The sequence below is a fragment of the Petaurus breviceps genome, unplaced genomic scaffold (assembly GCF_028583685.1).
Source record: "Petaurus breviceps papuanus isolate PSGF00001 unplaced genomic scaffold, PetGlider_PUasm1.0 98, whole genome shotgun sequence".
In the NCBI taxonomy this organism is placed as follows: domain Eukaryota; kingdom Metazoa; phylum Chordata; class Mammalia; order Diprotodontia; family Petauridae; genus Petaurus; species Petaurus breviceps.
In genome coordinates, this window is record NW_027187460.1 from 16,756,077 (window position 1) to 16,772,515 (window position 16,439).

At 42.1% G+C, this 16,439-nt stretch overlaps 1 protein-coding gene across 7 annotated transcripts in view; it reads left to right on the plus strand.

Moving 5' to 3' along the window:
* Window positions 1–16,439, plus strand: part of ST3GAL1 (ST3 beta-galactoside alpha-2,3-sialyltransferase 1) — a 132,634-nt gene that overhangs the window by 91,113 nt on the left and 25,082 nt on the right. For all 7 annotated transcript variants that reach the window (XM_069081202.1, XM_069081201.1, XM_069081205.1 and 4 more), the window contains one exon: window positions 10,234–11,103. In XM_069081202.1, the coding sequence (XP_068937303.1) occupies window positions 10,807–11,103 (297 nt within the window). In that variant the 5' untranslated portion in view covers window positions 10,234–10,806. The remainder of the gene's footprint in view (window positions 1–10,233; window positions 11,104–16,439) is intronic.

The following is a 16,439-nucleotide window of genomic DNA, read 5'->3' on the forward strand; positions in this document are numbered from 1 at the left end:
AGAAGCAGTGTGGTACTGACTCTAGAGTCCTAGGAAGCAGGTTCAAATCCTACCTCTTTAAGTATCAGAAGTGTACAAACACCAGGGAATGTGGATTGAATGGTACACCTAGAATTTGAGACTTGGAAGGGGTCTTAAAAACATAAAACAGTAGACTGTCAGAGTTTATGTGAGCTACCTACAAAAGCTTGGTCAAATCACTTCATTAACTTTCTTCCACCTCAGTTTCCTTATCTGTAAAATGAATGAGGGCTAAATTAACTCCCAGGTTCCTTCCAGCTCTAACAACAATACGCAAAACACCATGCCAGATCCTTGGGATACAGGGACTTAAAAAAACAAACCCTCCCTGTCCTCAGAAAGCTCACATGCCCCTGGAAGAATTCTCACTATAAAATGCAGCCAGCCTCTCTCTTTGGAGGCTTGCACAGTGACAGGGGCCTCCAGGAGTCCTGTGCCTGATGCTCAGAGTGACTAGGCTGTGGGTGTTTAACACCTGGAAGGCAAGACCAGCCTCATTTGTTTTCAAACTCCCAAGGGTGCCTCGTGCCCTCAGGATGGTTGGTGACTGGGCACCAAGGCACGGGAGAGGTTGTTGGCATGGGTCAGTGGCAGGCCACGCCTCAGAGGCATCCTGTGACTGACAGGAAGCTCAGATGCTCACCCTCCCCTCCCTTGTGGTTTTCTGCAAAGCCTTTTCTTCTCCTTCCCAGCCATCAGTGAGTGCTGTTGCCCAAGAATCACCCATATTTATGAGCCATGATAATGGTACCTTCCCGCGCTGCCACGAGTGACCTTAGAAAGGTCCCATCCCCTCTCTTAGCCTCAATTTCTTCATTTGGAAAATGTAGGGTCTGGACCAGGTGCTGTCTAAGGACTCTTCTAGCTCAAAATCCTATAATCACCTATGAAACCAAACTTGGATTAAGTGCTTATATGCTAATTGAGGAACCAAGTCAGAGTATAGAGTCGTACTGCTAGGCTCCAGAAGGAGCTCAGAGAGCTTTCATCAAGAGTCATGTGTTGTGCAGATAAGGAAACTGAGGCTTAAAGATGAGAAATGACTAGCTGAAAGAGAGACTTATGGGCAAAGAACAGAATGTGATCCATCTGTCTGACTCCTCGCTCCAGGGTTCTTTCCTATACTCTAAACTCTGCCACCCTTTACACTGCAACATACAGCTTTTCAGAGCTGAGGAAGATGGGAAAGAGAAGGTAAGTTTGGCATTGGGCCTTGAAGGGTGGAAGAGATTTGAATGGGCAGGGGGAGACAGGGAGGGCATCTCAGGAAGAGGGATCAGTTTTAACAGAGTTCCAGTGGTGGAAGTGAGCATTAGAGTGTTCAAGGGACTAAGAGAAGAGCAGTCTGAATCAAGGGTACATAATGAGGAGAGATGCTTTAATAGGGTAAGTGGGGGTCCAGTCTTTTTATCATTGATTGGGTTGGTCCAATCGTGTGTACAGGTGTGTTAGAGTGCTTACTATCGGCCCAAGCTGACAGCCTTTTCTCCTTATGAAGATTTGTGTGTAAATGTCAGCTTGTGTTTCTTTGTTTCTATGTGTAATCGTAATTGTGTTTCTATGTGAGTTTTCTGTGTTCTTGCATATTGTGTGTGTACATTTATATGTGTATACACATATGTATATACATATGCATGCATTTCTGTGTGTTTTTATTTGTGTGTGTTTCTGGGATTGTTTTCCAGTGCCAGTTGTTTTTTTACATAGTGCTCTATGCCAATGAGTGTGTGTTTCTCTGCTTTTGTGAATGTGTATGTGTATTCATTTCTGTGTTCCTGGGTATGTTTCTAGGCTCCTGTGTGTGTTTGTGAATGGATATACATGCATTGTGGCATATTTAGTATATATTTCTATGTATAATTTTGTATAGTTGTATATTAATCAGTTTGTGTTCCAGTTAATACTGCTCTGTTCATCAGCACATATGTATGTGTATTTCTCTATTTTCTTGTGTATTTGTGAATGTGTACTTCTCTGTGTCTGTGAGTCTATGTTTGAATGTCTGTTTCTGTCTTAGATTTTCTATATATGTTTATACCTCTGTATTTGTGGCTATATATTTGGTTGTTCTTATGTTTTTGTGAATTATGCCTGTGTTTATTTTTGTGTTATTATATGTTTTAGAATATGTCAATACATATTTTTTCTATATTTACGTATATCTGAATATGTGTCTGTTCCTTTGTGAGCTTTTCAGTGGGTTTCTGTATATGGTTTTTGTAGTTGTGTTTCTGTGGGTATGCCCCTATATATATCTTGTGAATAGGTACATTTGTATTTGTGGGAGTGTGTGTGTGTGAAGAACATTCTTGGAACGCACAGAACCCTGATTCAACAGAATTTGCATCTATGTGGAAGAAGATTGATTTATACTCATTTTATTAACTGAATCAAATGAGTATCTCCGAATTACTTTGGGTAATTGAGCATCCAGAGAAGCAAATGTATTTGCAGTAATTGGAATAGAAATAAGCCTGCCATTTTCTTCAGATCTTTGAGATCTGACAGCAGGTCTGGTTGACTCAGTGAATGAAATTGGAGGCAGTGTCCCTACCAAGCTGTCCTTTGGTCCCACCAGCCAGCCACCATTGGGAGTGGGGCCCTGAATCACAGAATTTTTTTGGACTATATCATCACCTGACCCTCCAATTCAAGGTGCTTATATACATTAAGGTATCACTTGGCTGGTCATTCCCTTAGGACACCAAAGAGTGTAGCAAACATCCCTTATGGTTTCTTCTCATCAGGATCACTAATAAAAGCTAAATGACCAGAAACATTCGTCATATTCTTAAAAATGGCTTAGCTGGAAAATAAGTTTTTGTGTTTAGAACAGAATGTGAACAGAATGGAGAGTTCATCAAGTGAACAGAATGGAGAATATGCAGACACGCAGGCCCTAAGTGAAAGCAGATGGGACAGATTGCCCACCATTGCTAGAGGAAGGAGGGGAAGGCAAAGGGGAAGGAGGGCAAAACCTATCCACCTCTTTCTCTAGTTTTCTTTAGAGGATTATAGTATTTAGAGTTGGTAGAGCCCTTAAAAACCATCTAGTTTGACCCTCATGTTTTAAAGATGAGAAAAGGGAGGCCCAGAAAAGGATAGACACTTATCCAGATTCACAAAGATCATTAAGTGGCAAAACCAGAATTCAAATGCAGGGTCCCTGCATCCAAATCCAGTTGCACCACACTATCACCATTACCACCAGCACCACCACTACCACCAAACATTTATTGGGTTCTTCACACAGAAGCACTGAGGCTACAAAAAGATTTAAAGAGAGGCATTGTGCTGTCACAGAAAACACACAGAAATTGGATTGGGAAAACTTGGTTAGAATCTTGGATCTTCTGTCAGTTTGCCATGTGAATTTGGGCCTTCCAAAGCTCTGTCTCCTGACCTGTAAAATGGGGGCCTTAATTCCTATCTTGCCTACCTCCCAGTGTGGTTTTGAGGTTCAAATTAGATGATAGATGTGAAAGTGTCTACGAAGAGTAAAAAGAACCCTATAGATTTGTTTCAGGGGTCATAGTGTTTTGACATTTACTCTAAGGGAGAGGGTATAAGTGCTGCACTCACAAATAACCCTTTCATTGGCTTCTCATCCTGTGTGTGATGCTTGTAAATGTTTTCTGATAAAACTTTTGTTGTAGCTCTGTACTGGTTTGGGCACTCTGGCTATCTATGTTTGTAGCAGCAAGCACCCCAGCATCCCCAGGGTGGCTGCCAACACAGGTTCTTAGATCTGCTTTTCTAAAGGAAAGCAACTCAAAATGGGTTAACAAGCTTATTTTAATCAATCAAACATATATCGTTTACCTAGTTCAGGGGGAAAAGGTCAGCACCCTGAACTTCAGAGTATACAGACAGAAGTTACAAGACAGAGAAACATATAAGGCAGGCAGGCTTCCAAACTTCCCAACCATTACATCCATACCAAATCACAGTTACCAGAGAGGGAAGCATCAACATCTGGGTTTTTCAAAGCTGGGGGGCTCTCAACAGCTGCCCAGAGTCTCATCTGGTCAACACTTCTCAAAGTGAGCCTCAAAGCAAAGCCTCCCATCAGGGATTATATAGCATTCTCCTGGCTCAGAGAATGTAACAACCCTCTTGACCCACTGCCCAATCACAAAGCACCAAGGTGTGGGTGTTCTGAAAAACAAGCCTCCCACCACAGGCTCCAAGTGCACTTAAGCTAGGGACAGGGAAGATCTTAAAATTTTACTTTCCTATAACAATGTATTATCTCTTATTTACACTACTTGAGTTCCCCCTCAAACTCTGTTTCTAGTCACATATGTCCTCAATAATGTCAGTTTTGTTAATATCATCATCACCTCTAAAGCTAGTCTCTGGGACTCAGGAGATTTAAAATCTAATTGGGGGGCAAGGGGAGAAAGGGTATATAAGTTTTTAAAAATGAAAAATAGCAATAAAATACAAGATTAGTAAATAGCAAGTTCGGGCAATGTATTTTCAGTGTGACATGAGAACCACGTATAGGTTTTCAGAATCAAGAAAGTGATCACTCTTGTCTGGGGAGGTAAGAATTACCCTCATATTATATAATAATCGTTATATTAATAATAACCACAATCATTATCTTCCCACTTCTACTCTTGTCACCCTTTTAATCATTCTACACAAAGTGTATTTTCTTTATACAAAAACATATTATTTTCAAACTCCTTCAGTGACTCCATTACTTAGCAAGTAAAGTTCAAACTTCTTTATTCAAGGCCCTCCGAAACCTGTTGCCACTCTACCTTTCCACCTTTATCTCATACCCTTCCCATCTCCCTACTCTATTCTCTAGCCATACTGGACAGTTGGTCATCTCCCATATGCGTTCTGTAGTTTACCACCTCTGTGCTTTTGTCTATGTTGCTCCCTCTGCCTAGAATCAGCTTTTCTCATTTCCCTCATGCATCATCTCCATTTATTGAGTTCTTATCTACCCTTTTAAAAGCTCAATACAAATATTACTTCCTTCATGAGGCATTTCCTGATACCCTGGTAGGTAAATAACACTCCCTTTCCCTTCTTCCCACACCCAAAACCTCACCTACCACTTCTTTTCTCGTCATGTATTATTTTATATTATAATCATCTGTGTGTTTTATCCCTCCAACATATGATAAGCTCCATGAGGACACCGAATAAGTCTTAAATAAATTTTATATCTCTCCTAAATAAGTATTAATTATTATTACTATATATCAGGCACTCTACAAGGTACTAGTAAGACAAAGACCAATCCCCAAAGAGTTCCTACCTACCTACCCTGAGCTCCATAAGAAACTTACAGTTTACTGGGATGATCTGAGAAATGTTGCAAAGAACCCTCCTTTTTCTGTAGGAAGGGAAAGACCTGGAAGGAGATTCTGAGTTCCTTCCTTGCTCAATGTCTAGGAATATTCCATTTCTCTAGATCAAAAGGGAAATTTGAGATTTATGGAAGCTATCACCCCCTTCCTTTCTTTAGTGAAATCTATACTTTTAGAGTTCACTGACTGTTTGAGCTGCAAGGGACCTGCCCCCTCATATCATAGATAAGGGATGTAAGCTCCAAGAGAAGTGACTTGAATGGTGTCCCACAAAAATGAACTCATCATAGAACTAGGCCTAGACCCTAAGACTGTCTGACCAGACCTTGCCTTTGTTGGACTTAGGGAGGTGGGATGGAGATGGGGAACTGAGAAGGAAAGCAGCCTTGTTTTCACAATCACACTCTTCTCAGGGACATGTCACATTTCCCAGAGCACAGATCTCTCAAGGTTTTCATCTCTCTATGTCCATCCCCCTGCCCTTCAGATTCAGCAACACTTTGAGCAGCTTCCTCCTATGTTGATATAAAAGGAACTTCCATGAGTCTCTGAAGTCCCTGAGCCAGATCTTTTAGAAACTCTAAGCAAGAACGTCTCTGCTTTGCTCATTCACTTTGGTGCTCAGACTCAGTTACTTTAAATTTCTGCTTTGTTGTGTTGTTCCTTCTCCCTCCTCCCCCTTCCCTTTCCTACCTTTATCCTTCCCTTTTACATCCCTCACTTCCCCTTCTTACCCTCATTTTTCATCACGTGGAATTTTGTTTTTTTTTCTTTTTCTTTTTTTGCTTTTTGGAGGGCAATTGGGGTTAAGTGACTTGCCCAACCAAGGTCACATAGCTAGTTTTTTGTGTTTGTGTTACGTGTCTAAGGCTGGATTTGAACTCAGGTCCTCCTGACTCCAGGGCCGGTGCGCTATTCACTGCACCACCTAGCCACCCTATCATGTGTAATTTTGGCTGAACATTCTTTACACCAATGACCAACGATAGGGGGCCTCACTTGTGGGGAGTGGTTGGAATTTAAAAGGAAGCCTCCTCCAAAAAATCATTCCTATCTTATTTGTAGGGTGCTGTGTTTTAGCAGTAATTCACCCCTCACCTCCAAAATACTGCTGTAGCTGCTTCTAGATCTTATGTAAGAACTGATTAAAACCATCCCAGAACCAAACATTTGGGCAGGGCTAACTAGGACAAGCACTCAGGCTGATCATTGACTTATTGACCAAAATGCACAGGATAGGAAATGAAGGGATTAAGTTCCGACTGTGTCATCAGCTGTTACCATTTGTCCTCCTAATGGAACAGAGCATGACTGTCCAGAGGATATCCTATGCGCTCCCACCCTTCCCCCTTCCCAGGGCTCTGACGAACTCTATTGCTAGTTTTTTATTTCATAGAAGGTTCAAGCTGAAGGGGGCTGTAGAGATGATTTAGTTGAGTTCCACGCTATCCATGAAGGGTAAACATTCCCACTTATTGTTTATGGAGAATACAGTATGCCAGATCATATCCAACCCCTTAGTCTTCTCATTTGAAGATACCTGGACATTCACTTAACAAACACTTATTAAGGGTCTGCTTAGTTTGAGGTAATGTGGTATAGCTGAACTTGGAGTGAGAAGAAACCCTGATCCTACACTGAACAGCTATATGACCATGGACAAGTTCCATCACCTCCCTGAGCCTTGCTTTCCCCATCTATAAAATGGGGTTGGAGGGTGGGATAGAAATGCTTTAAAATGTTAAAATACCATATAAATGTGATATTATTAGTCTAGGTGTTTGAGAACGAAAGATGGAGAAAACTTCTAGGTGCTATTAAGGGAATTGCACAGGTGCACAAATAGATATGATGAAAATTTGAGTAAAAGTTTGCAAGAGGGTATGAAGTCTCATGAGTTCAGAAGGAAGGGGGAGAAGCCAAATCTTGGCAAATATTAGACAGCAGGTGACAGGGTTTGAGTTCTGTTGTCAGAGATGCAGGAGGCTGAGACGGAAGTTCTCAGTTGAGGAAGTGGTCTAGATGTTTCCAGATCTGAGTAAGGCAAGTAGAGATGGGGAGGGGGCAGGGGAGCAAGAAGGGACAGGACCCTTCTCAGCATAAAAACAGGACCAGAGCAGTGCCTTAAAGTGAACATTTTAGGAAAACCAACAAGATGCCTCTGAGACCAGGGGTCCCCGCATCCAAGCTGCTTCCAGTGGGGTGAGGCCCCAGCTGTTACATCACTTTTAACATTTTCTCCCCTACCCTCCTCCTCCCACTCTCCATTGCAAGGAGGAAGGTTTGCAGCACCAGATGCAAAGGATGACGGGACTTCCAGGTCTCAAATCGCTAATGCTGAGGTTGAATCCAAGTCCAGCTGAAACTAACCATTATGACCTGGGATGGAGAGGGGTGAAAGGGAGCAGAATTAATGGACATTTGCAAGGAAATGTTTCCGATCCTGGAAACAATGACTTTAACCTTTGTTTGTGAAGCTGCTTCCCTTCTCAATCCCTTTCTCCTGATTTGATAAGGATAGCAAGTCCCTTCTTGCCCGAACCTATGGTTCTACGATTAAATATGACAAGAGAAGAGCAAAACATGTTCTATGGAGCTTCTGAGGGGAGAGGTCACAGCTGGTGGAAGAGTAAGGATGGTAATGGGGCCACAAGTGTGAGTATTAGTTCTCCTTCTCTAGGACTAGAGACGTAAATGAAGAAGATGTAGGTGAATTCGTCCTTAGGCTGGGATGTCCCCCCCCTTGGGCATTTCTTTTTTGATAACCTCTTATTTCCTTGAGCTGTGCCTCAGTCTTCCAAAAAGGAGGTACCCCCCCAAAAAAAATCCAAGGAAACCAACAACAGCCTCAAAATTTAATTATAGTCTAATTAATCGAAGAGTCATCATGCCCTGTAGTGTGCTGCTTTTGGATGCTGTTTAGTAAAAGATTGAGTTTGTCTAAAAGACAGTGAATCATAGTTGGTATATGTCAGGTTGGGGAAGGCACCAACTTTAAGCTGTTCCTGAAACAGAGGGGGCGGGGTACATTCTGCCCAAACTAGTATGGAGCTCCCTTGCCTGAGTCTCTTTATGCTGTCCTAACTTTTTTCCCACTTACCATCATTTAGGTCAAGGAGAGAGGAAGAGAGTCTTTTGTGGGTTAGGGAGAAGGGTTCTTTATCTGAAAGACTGCCATGGTGGCCACCATCTTAGGAAGAGACCAGGGTGTCATTTAGGTGCTTAAACATGGGGTCAGTTTGGGTGTACTGGAAAGACCCACGTATTCAGTTCTAGAAGATCTGAGTTTTAGTACTTCTCTGGGCCTTTTTCAGACTCTGTTTCCTCTAAAGTGGAATAACAATGTATTCTTCAGGACTGCTGTAAGGAGAACCCTTTGTATTGAAGCATGACTGGGTACAATAAGTACTTCTGATTTTCTTGGAGTCTTTGACGTAAGAGTCAGAGAACTGAAAGTGAAAATCTAATCTGAGTTAAATGAAGCCTGACCTTCTTGATAGAGCACAAGACATAGAACCAGTAATACCTCAGTTTGAATCCTGTCTCTGATATTTTACTGTGTGAACCTAGACAAATAATTTTTAAAATTATCATCAATCATCATCATTATCATCATCAATGATGATGAAGATGATGGTCACAACATGGCACCATAAGGTTTGCAAAGCACTTTACTTTAATGTTATCTCATCAGATCTTCTCAACAGCCCTGGTAGTTAAGTACCATTGTTATCCCCATTTTACAGGTGAGAAAACTCAAGACTGGGCAATATTAAGTAACTTACCCAGGATCACACAGCTAATAAGCATCTGAATCAGGATTCCAACTTATGTCTAACTGATTCCAAGTGTAATAAAGCTCTATGTCCTCTGCCACCTAGCTGCCTCAGTTTCCTCATGTGTAAAATGGGACCGATAATAAACCTGTACCTAACAGAGTTGTTACAAGTATCAAATAAGATAATGTAAAGTGTTTTGCAAACCAAGATCAGTCAGGGGTTTGAGGCAACCCCAACCAAGAGTGTCTTCTCTAATAAAAACAGCTAATAACTTGTAATGCTGAATGGAAGACCTAGGGGCAAAATGCCTGTTTTGCCATTCTGAGGAAGGGAGTGACTCGGAAGGATAGGGACCTACATTCAAATCCAGGCTTCAAATATACTTAGCCATATGACTGTATATTTAGCTGTAGGCAATGTGGTTTGATGTAAAAACCATGGCATTTGGGGTCAAAAGATCATAAATCTGGAACTGAAAGGAACCTCAGATGCTGTTCCAGCACAACTTCAGCATTTCACAGATGAGGGAACTGAGACCCATGATTGGCATTTAATTCCCAGCCTTGCCACTTACCTATGTGACTTAGATAACATCATTTAACTTTTCTCTCCTTTAGTTTCCTCATCTGCAAATGAGTAAATTGGGCTAGGTGGTCTTAGAGGTCCCCTTCCAGTTCCCAATTCATGCCTCCCAGGGCCTTTCCAGCCCTGTTTCTATGATCTAATGTGCAAATCATTTTCTTTCTCTAAACTTCAGTTTCATTATTTATAAAATGTAGATAACAATATGGCCCCACCTTTGTAAACCCTGAAAGTTAGGGCCATTGTTCTGTTGACCCCGCCTTTGCTTGGAAGCCTCTATGTAGCTGTTTTAAACTGTTTTTTGTTGTTGTTAACATCAGAAATTGGGGAGGAGGAGGAGGGAGGGAGAGAAGGAAAGAAGGAGAGAGAGAGAGAGAGAGAGAGAGAGAGAGAGAGAGAGAGAGAGAGAGAGAGAGAGAGAGAGAGAGAGAGAGAGAGAGAGGCAATTAATATCCTTGTGGGTTTTTTTTTCTTCCAATACTCAACACAGTTTCATTCTGTTTTCTTCTTTCATGCAGATGATGACAGCCAGGTCCCTGTGATTCAAGTGAGTCCTGGCCCTTTCACCTGATCCTTTGATTGGCACCCAAGATTCAATCCCAGGGAGGACAAACTTTTCAGAGGTGTGAGGGAAAGAATCTTTCATCTTGCAGCGAGGCCTTTCATTGATATTCTCCTCCTGAAGGCTATCCAGACTCTGACACGGATATTAATTGCCTCTCAATCTGTTTGAACAGGGAAAGGAAATTACTGTTATTTGTTTTGATTAAAGCCTCAAAGAGAGAAATCAGTCGCTGTTTAGGAGGACTGAAGAAAAAGAACCAAGATTATTTTATTTTAAACACTAAATGATAAGATAAATAGAACAGAAACTCCCCACATGATACAGTTACTGTCTCCAGAAGATCACAGAAGTTTCAGGAAACAATAGAAGACTTCACAAAGAGATGAATTTGTTGCTGGCCTTACACCTCCAGTTGGGATAGCCTCGCTCTTCCTCCTCTGACCAGATAAGCCTGGTCTCCACTTTTCAGCCCCTGGTAGCCTCTTAATCCATTCCTGTCTGCTAAGACTCCACCCCAGGGAAGAAGATGGCAGGGATCCGGAAGAAAGGCCTGAAGGTGTTTACCTTTGTCCTCCTTCTGGTTTTTCTCACATCTTTCTTCTTGAACTATGCTCACACCACAACTGCCTACACCTGGTTCCCCAATTTCTCAGAGCATTTCAAAAGATTCATGAAGCACCCTGAAAGACCATGTAGTTGTTCCCAGTGCATCTCAGAGACTGGGTTTGTGCCCTGGTTTGATGAGAGGTTTAATCATACGATGCAACCATTGCTGAATGCCCAGAATGCTTTCTTGGAGAATGACACCTATAGATGGTGGATGGTAAGTAGTCGGGGGCAGAACTTAGGTGACTGAACCTACAGAGTCCCACCAATGAGTGTTAACTCTGCTGATTGTATCCCCAGTGGTGCTGGTGGTACACTGTGGAAGGGGATGTAGGACAGAAGGCCAGGGATGTGCTGGTCCCTCTGACTAATTGTTAAATTTTCAGTGTGAGCATTACACCTCGGCAGTTGGCAGGCTACAGATTAGGGATCGGTGTACCGTTTTGTTGATTGCCTAAGATTTTAAAAAGAATTGATTAATAGTTCCTATTAAATTTAAAAGCCTATCCTGGGCAATTTTTTTTCAGGGAGTTAGTTGCTAGAAATTCACCAGCCAACCCCTGGAAAAGACATATAGGACACAGTCCCTTTCTTCAAGAAGCTTATATTCCAGGAGACATGGAACAGCAGTATAAAGCAGACAATGATGTGGTTCAGAGGGGATAGTTAAGGAGCTGTTATGAAGAGATGAACTAGGTCAGGACATGAGACCAGTGTGCTAGTCCTGGCCCTGCCTCTCCAACTTGGGAATGCTACAAATTCTGCAAATCACTTTATCTCTCAGTGCTTGCCTTTTCTCCTTGATAAAACAGACAATATCAGCACTAGCTAACAATAATAATAATAATAGTTAACATTTATATAGCACTTACTATGTGCCAGGCACTATGCTAATGCTTTATAAATTTTATCTCATTTGACCTTCACAACAACCCTGGGAGATAGGTACTGTTATTATCCCCATTTCAAAGATGGGGAAGCTGAGGCAAATATAGGTTAAGTGACTTGCCCAGGCTCACACAACTACTAAATGAATGGGGCTAGATTTGAACCCAGGTCATAGCCTAAAAATAAATGACAGACATGTCATCTGAAAACCAACCTGACTGAATTTGGAGAGTCTCATCACCAAATTGGCTGGAGGGTGACAACCTTTTTTAGATATGGCAACTTCTGAAAGGCATAAGGGCATAAAGGGGGCTAGTATCCATCATGGCTACTCTGAATTAATTACCTTCATCACAGGTGCCTTATCCAGGGTCACACAGCTAATAAATAGTGGGACTGAGTATGGAGGAAGAGAGAGAGAGGCAGAAACATGGAGATGTGGATGGATAGATAGAAGGGATAGAAAGGTGACAGAATGCATAGATAGGGGATAGCTGGGAAGATGGACAAGTAGATGGATAGACAGATGATAGAAAGATGGAAAAGAGATTGATATATAGTAGATGGATAGACAGATAAATGGAAAGATGGCTAGATGGGTGATAGCATGTATGGATGACAGATATAAAGAATTTATTAAGTGCTTTTTACGTATGAGGCATTGTGCGAAGTATTGGGCAGACAAACACAAGCTCTCGGCTTCGTTCTCTCCTGCCATACTTTCTAACTGCAGTAGCCTAACACCACTTCACTTTTCTTGCTCCTCTTGGCTTTGCCTCCCTCTCCATTATCTCTCTCCCATTTGATCCCAGACCAACCATGAACCTCTGCTCCAACAGCCCCCGTGGGAGTCTACTCTTTCTCGAATTCCCCTCACATTCCAAGATAAGCACCTGACATTGCCAGTCCCAACTCCCTTCCCACACACAAGCCCCTTACAGAGAGCAGCCAAATCTGCAGATAAGCGGTCCAAGAGTCCAGCATGTGTATTGTGAAAGGGGTAGGGAAAGCTTGTGACCCATGATGTTGAGCTCATTTCTCCTACTCAGAATCACTGTGTACGATGGCAGTTCAAAAGATGGAGGCCTTGCTCAGTCATTTCTTATACTTTATGCTTTCCAGACTGTCCACAACCATTGTCTCATTTGGTCCTCCAGATAATGTGCAGGGTTCAACAGGAAACCGCTCTTTCTTATCTTTAATTACAGATGTAGAAACTGAGGTGGGGAGGGTTTGAGCTGGGCCTGAGCTCACCATGGTATCCCAGGTGTGATTAGAGCTTGTCTGTCCTCATTCCTACCTCTTTATTTGTTTTCTGTGAATTACAGTTGTCTCTGTTTGTATCCTGTTCCCCCTGCCTCAAGTCTCCCCTGCTTCGGTGTGACCTCCATTCAGTGGCCAAAGTGATGGAAAGCTTGAGTCTGACAGTGTTACCCTCCTCTGCTCACAGAGCTCCAGCGACTCCCTATCACAATATTCCAGGATCAAAGAGAAAGCCTCTATTTGGCATTGGAATATCTTGATAATCAGACCCCTTTCATCTATTTCAGTCTTGTCCCACTTTGTGACCCAGCTACAATGCTTTTCCTAGTTCACATCGCTCCCTCACTCCCATCCATGCCTTTGTCCTGGCTCTTCCCCTTTCCTGGAATGCTCTCCCTTCTCATTTCTGCCTCCTGCTTTCTCTGACAACTCAGCTCAAATCACATTCTATACTGAGGGCCTTTCCCAGTCCCCATTCCCTGCCCCCTGCCCACCACCTTCTAGCTCCTTTTCTCCTACAGTTACCTTTCATCTTTTCTGAGTATATATTTTTAATTAATTAATTTATTTTTAATATTCAGTTTTTTGAAATTTTTATTTTAAGTTCTTTCTCCTTCCTGTTGCCCCCACCCACTGAGAGGGCAAACAATATGTTATCAATTATAAACGTGAAGTCATGCAAAATATTTCCATATTAGCTATGTTGCAAAAAAAAAAAAGAAGTAAATAAATAAAAAATAAAAGGCAAGAGACAAAGAAAGTGAAAAAAAAATATGCTTCAATTCACACTGTACTCCTGAGTAGATTTTTAGTCTACCCAATCATTTATAATGTTGCGTCCCTCATTAGAATGTGAGCTCCTTCAGGGCAAGGACCATTTTTGCCTTCCTATGTACTCCTAGATTTCAGCATGGCCCAAGCATTTAATAAATACTTCTCTACTGATTGACTGTCCATCTACCGGACCAGAAGCTCCCTGAGGGCAGTGATTGCCTAACTTTGTATCTCCCCAGAGCCTAACAAAATATTTTGCTCATTTCTTGTTGTTCAGTCATTTTTTTAGTTGTTTCCTGTGCTTGTAACCCTATTTCATGTTTTCTTGACAAAGATATTGGAGTCATTTTCCATTTCCTTCTTCAGCTCATTTGAGAGATCAGGAAACTTGCCCAGGGTCACACAGCCAGTTAAGTATCTGAGGCTATATTTGAACTCAGGTCTCCTCCCTCTAGGCCCCATGCTCTATCTACTGCACCACCTAGGTGCCTAGATGCTCAATAAATTCTTGATTCTTTTCCTGCTATAATATTATACGTACATATCAATCACAGTATCTCAGAGATGATTTAGTCCAACCCTCAACCCTTATATGAATCCCTTCTGCACTAGCTCCAGTCTGGTGTTCACCCAGTTCCTCTTTAAATATGTTTATGGATAAGTGACTCAGTGTAGCTTGAGAAAGTCTGTTCTGTTGTTGGATGATTCCAGTAGTTAGGAAGTTTATCCTTATATTGAGCCAAATTTGGCCTTCCTGTGACCTTAACCATCTCTCCTAATTCTTCCCTCTGAAGCTACACAAAATTAACTATAATCCCACTTCCACATGGAAACCCTTTAATTATTTCTGTATAATGATTTGCCTCTGTCCTCACCCAAGTTTATTTTTCTCCAGGTTTGAAAAAAAATCACAGAATTAAAGCTGGAAGAGGCCTTAAAAGCTATTTAGTCCAGCTTTCTCATTTTGCAGATGAGGAAACTGAAATTCCAGTGAGGTTAAAGAAATTGCTCTAAATTACCTATGCAGCATGGCATAGGGCCCTGGACTTGTAATCAGAAAGACTTGGATTCAAATCTTATCTCAGACACTCAATAGCTCTGTGGCCCTGTATGCAGCTTCAGTTTCTTCACCTGGAAAAATGAATGGTTGGACAGGAGAGTTTGTAAGGTCCCTTCCGTCTCTAATTATACTATGAGAAGTGATAGAATTCAGTTTCTCTGGCTCCCACCCCAGTGCTCTCTCCTCTGTACATCGGAATCCTGAATTTCTTAAATTTATCCTCATATAACATAGTTCTGACTCCCCTGATGAGAAAGAGAGAGAGAGAGAGAGAGAGAGAGAGAGAGAGAGAGAGAGAGAGGAGATTGGGTGGATGGATGGATAGATAAATAGATGGATAGATCAGATGGATGGAGAGATGGAGAAATAGATAGATAGATAATTTACTAAGCACTTGCTGTGTGCCTGGCATTGTGGTAAGTTAAGTGCTGGGAATACTAATTTGGGTAAGCAAGACAGTCCCTACTCTCAAGGAGTTGATATTTTAATGGGGAAAGACAGTCCGTAAAGGAGATGACAAAGCTAAGTGGGGGGGTGACACTCACCATGAGATGGTCTGGAGATGGCTAGAGAAGTTACAGGAAGCTGTGAATGCATGATTCTGGTCCAGAGAAGAAGGCAGTCTCACCTCTCAGAGGAGCCCACTGATTGGCCTCCTCTAGCCAGATTCCCATTTGTCAGTATCCCTCCCACAATATGGCCCCCAGAATTGAACAGAATTGAATTTTATCCAGATGTGGTCTGACCAGGAAAGTATAGTGAGCCTATCACCTCCCCCATTCTGACCATCATCCATCTTCTGATGCTACTCAAGATTACATCTGCTTTTTTGGTAGCCACAACTAACATCTGCCTTATATTATATTGAGTTTGTAGTCAGCTTATGGTTTCCAGGGTTTTGGAAGAGATCCCGAACCACTAAACCTGGATCAGGGAGGATAACTGTACCGTCCCACCATAGGCAGCACATGTCTAGTCCATGTCTAAAATGGTGCCCCTTGTTAGAGACAGACTCTGGGACTTGAACAATCGTGGGTGACAGAACAGATCTTCTCAATGTAAGAAAAAAAGCCTGAAATTCTCAGCTGTCCAAAAATATCATGAGGTGCCCCGGGAAGTAGGGAGTTGCTTGTCACCAGAAATCTTCAATATGAAGCAGCTGGATGGCCACTTATAAAGGATTCAATAAAAAGGATTCCTAATTGGGGCAAGAGTTGGGCTAGATGCCTTCTGAGCCCCATTCCAAGTCTCTAAGTCTTTGATTCAGTGATTCTGTGGTGTTTCTGGCGTTCTCATGTTTCTCTTCTGTTGAAGTCTTCAGGGCATGATGCAAGAGCCAACTATATAGTCAGACGGTTAGAAAACTAGAAAACTGGCAAGGAAACCAGAAAGATGAGCTCACTTAATGATTTCCTGGTTCAGCTGGGGGTTCAGTTGAGAGTAATAGGAACAGCATTAGGTATGGAGTCAGAACACTGGCTCTGTCCTTCAGGGCTACGTGTTGGTGAGTAAATAACCTAATCCCTTGGAGCCCCAGTTTAGTCACCTTCAAAATGAGTCAGATAATA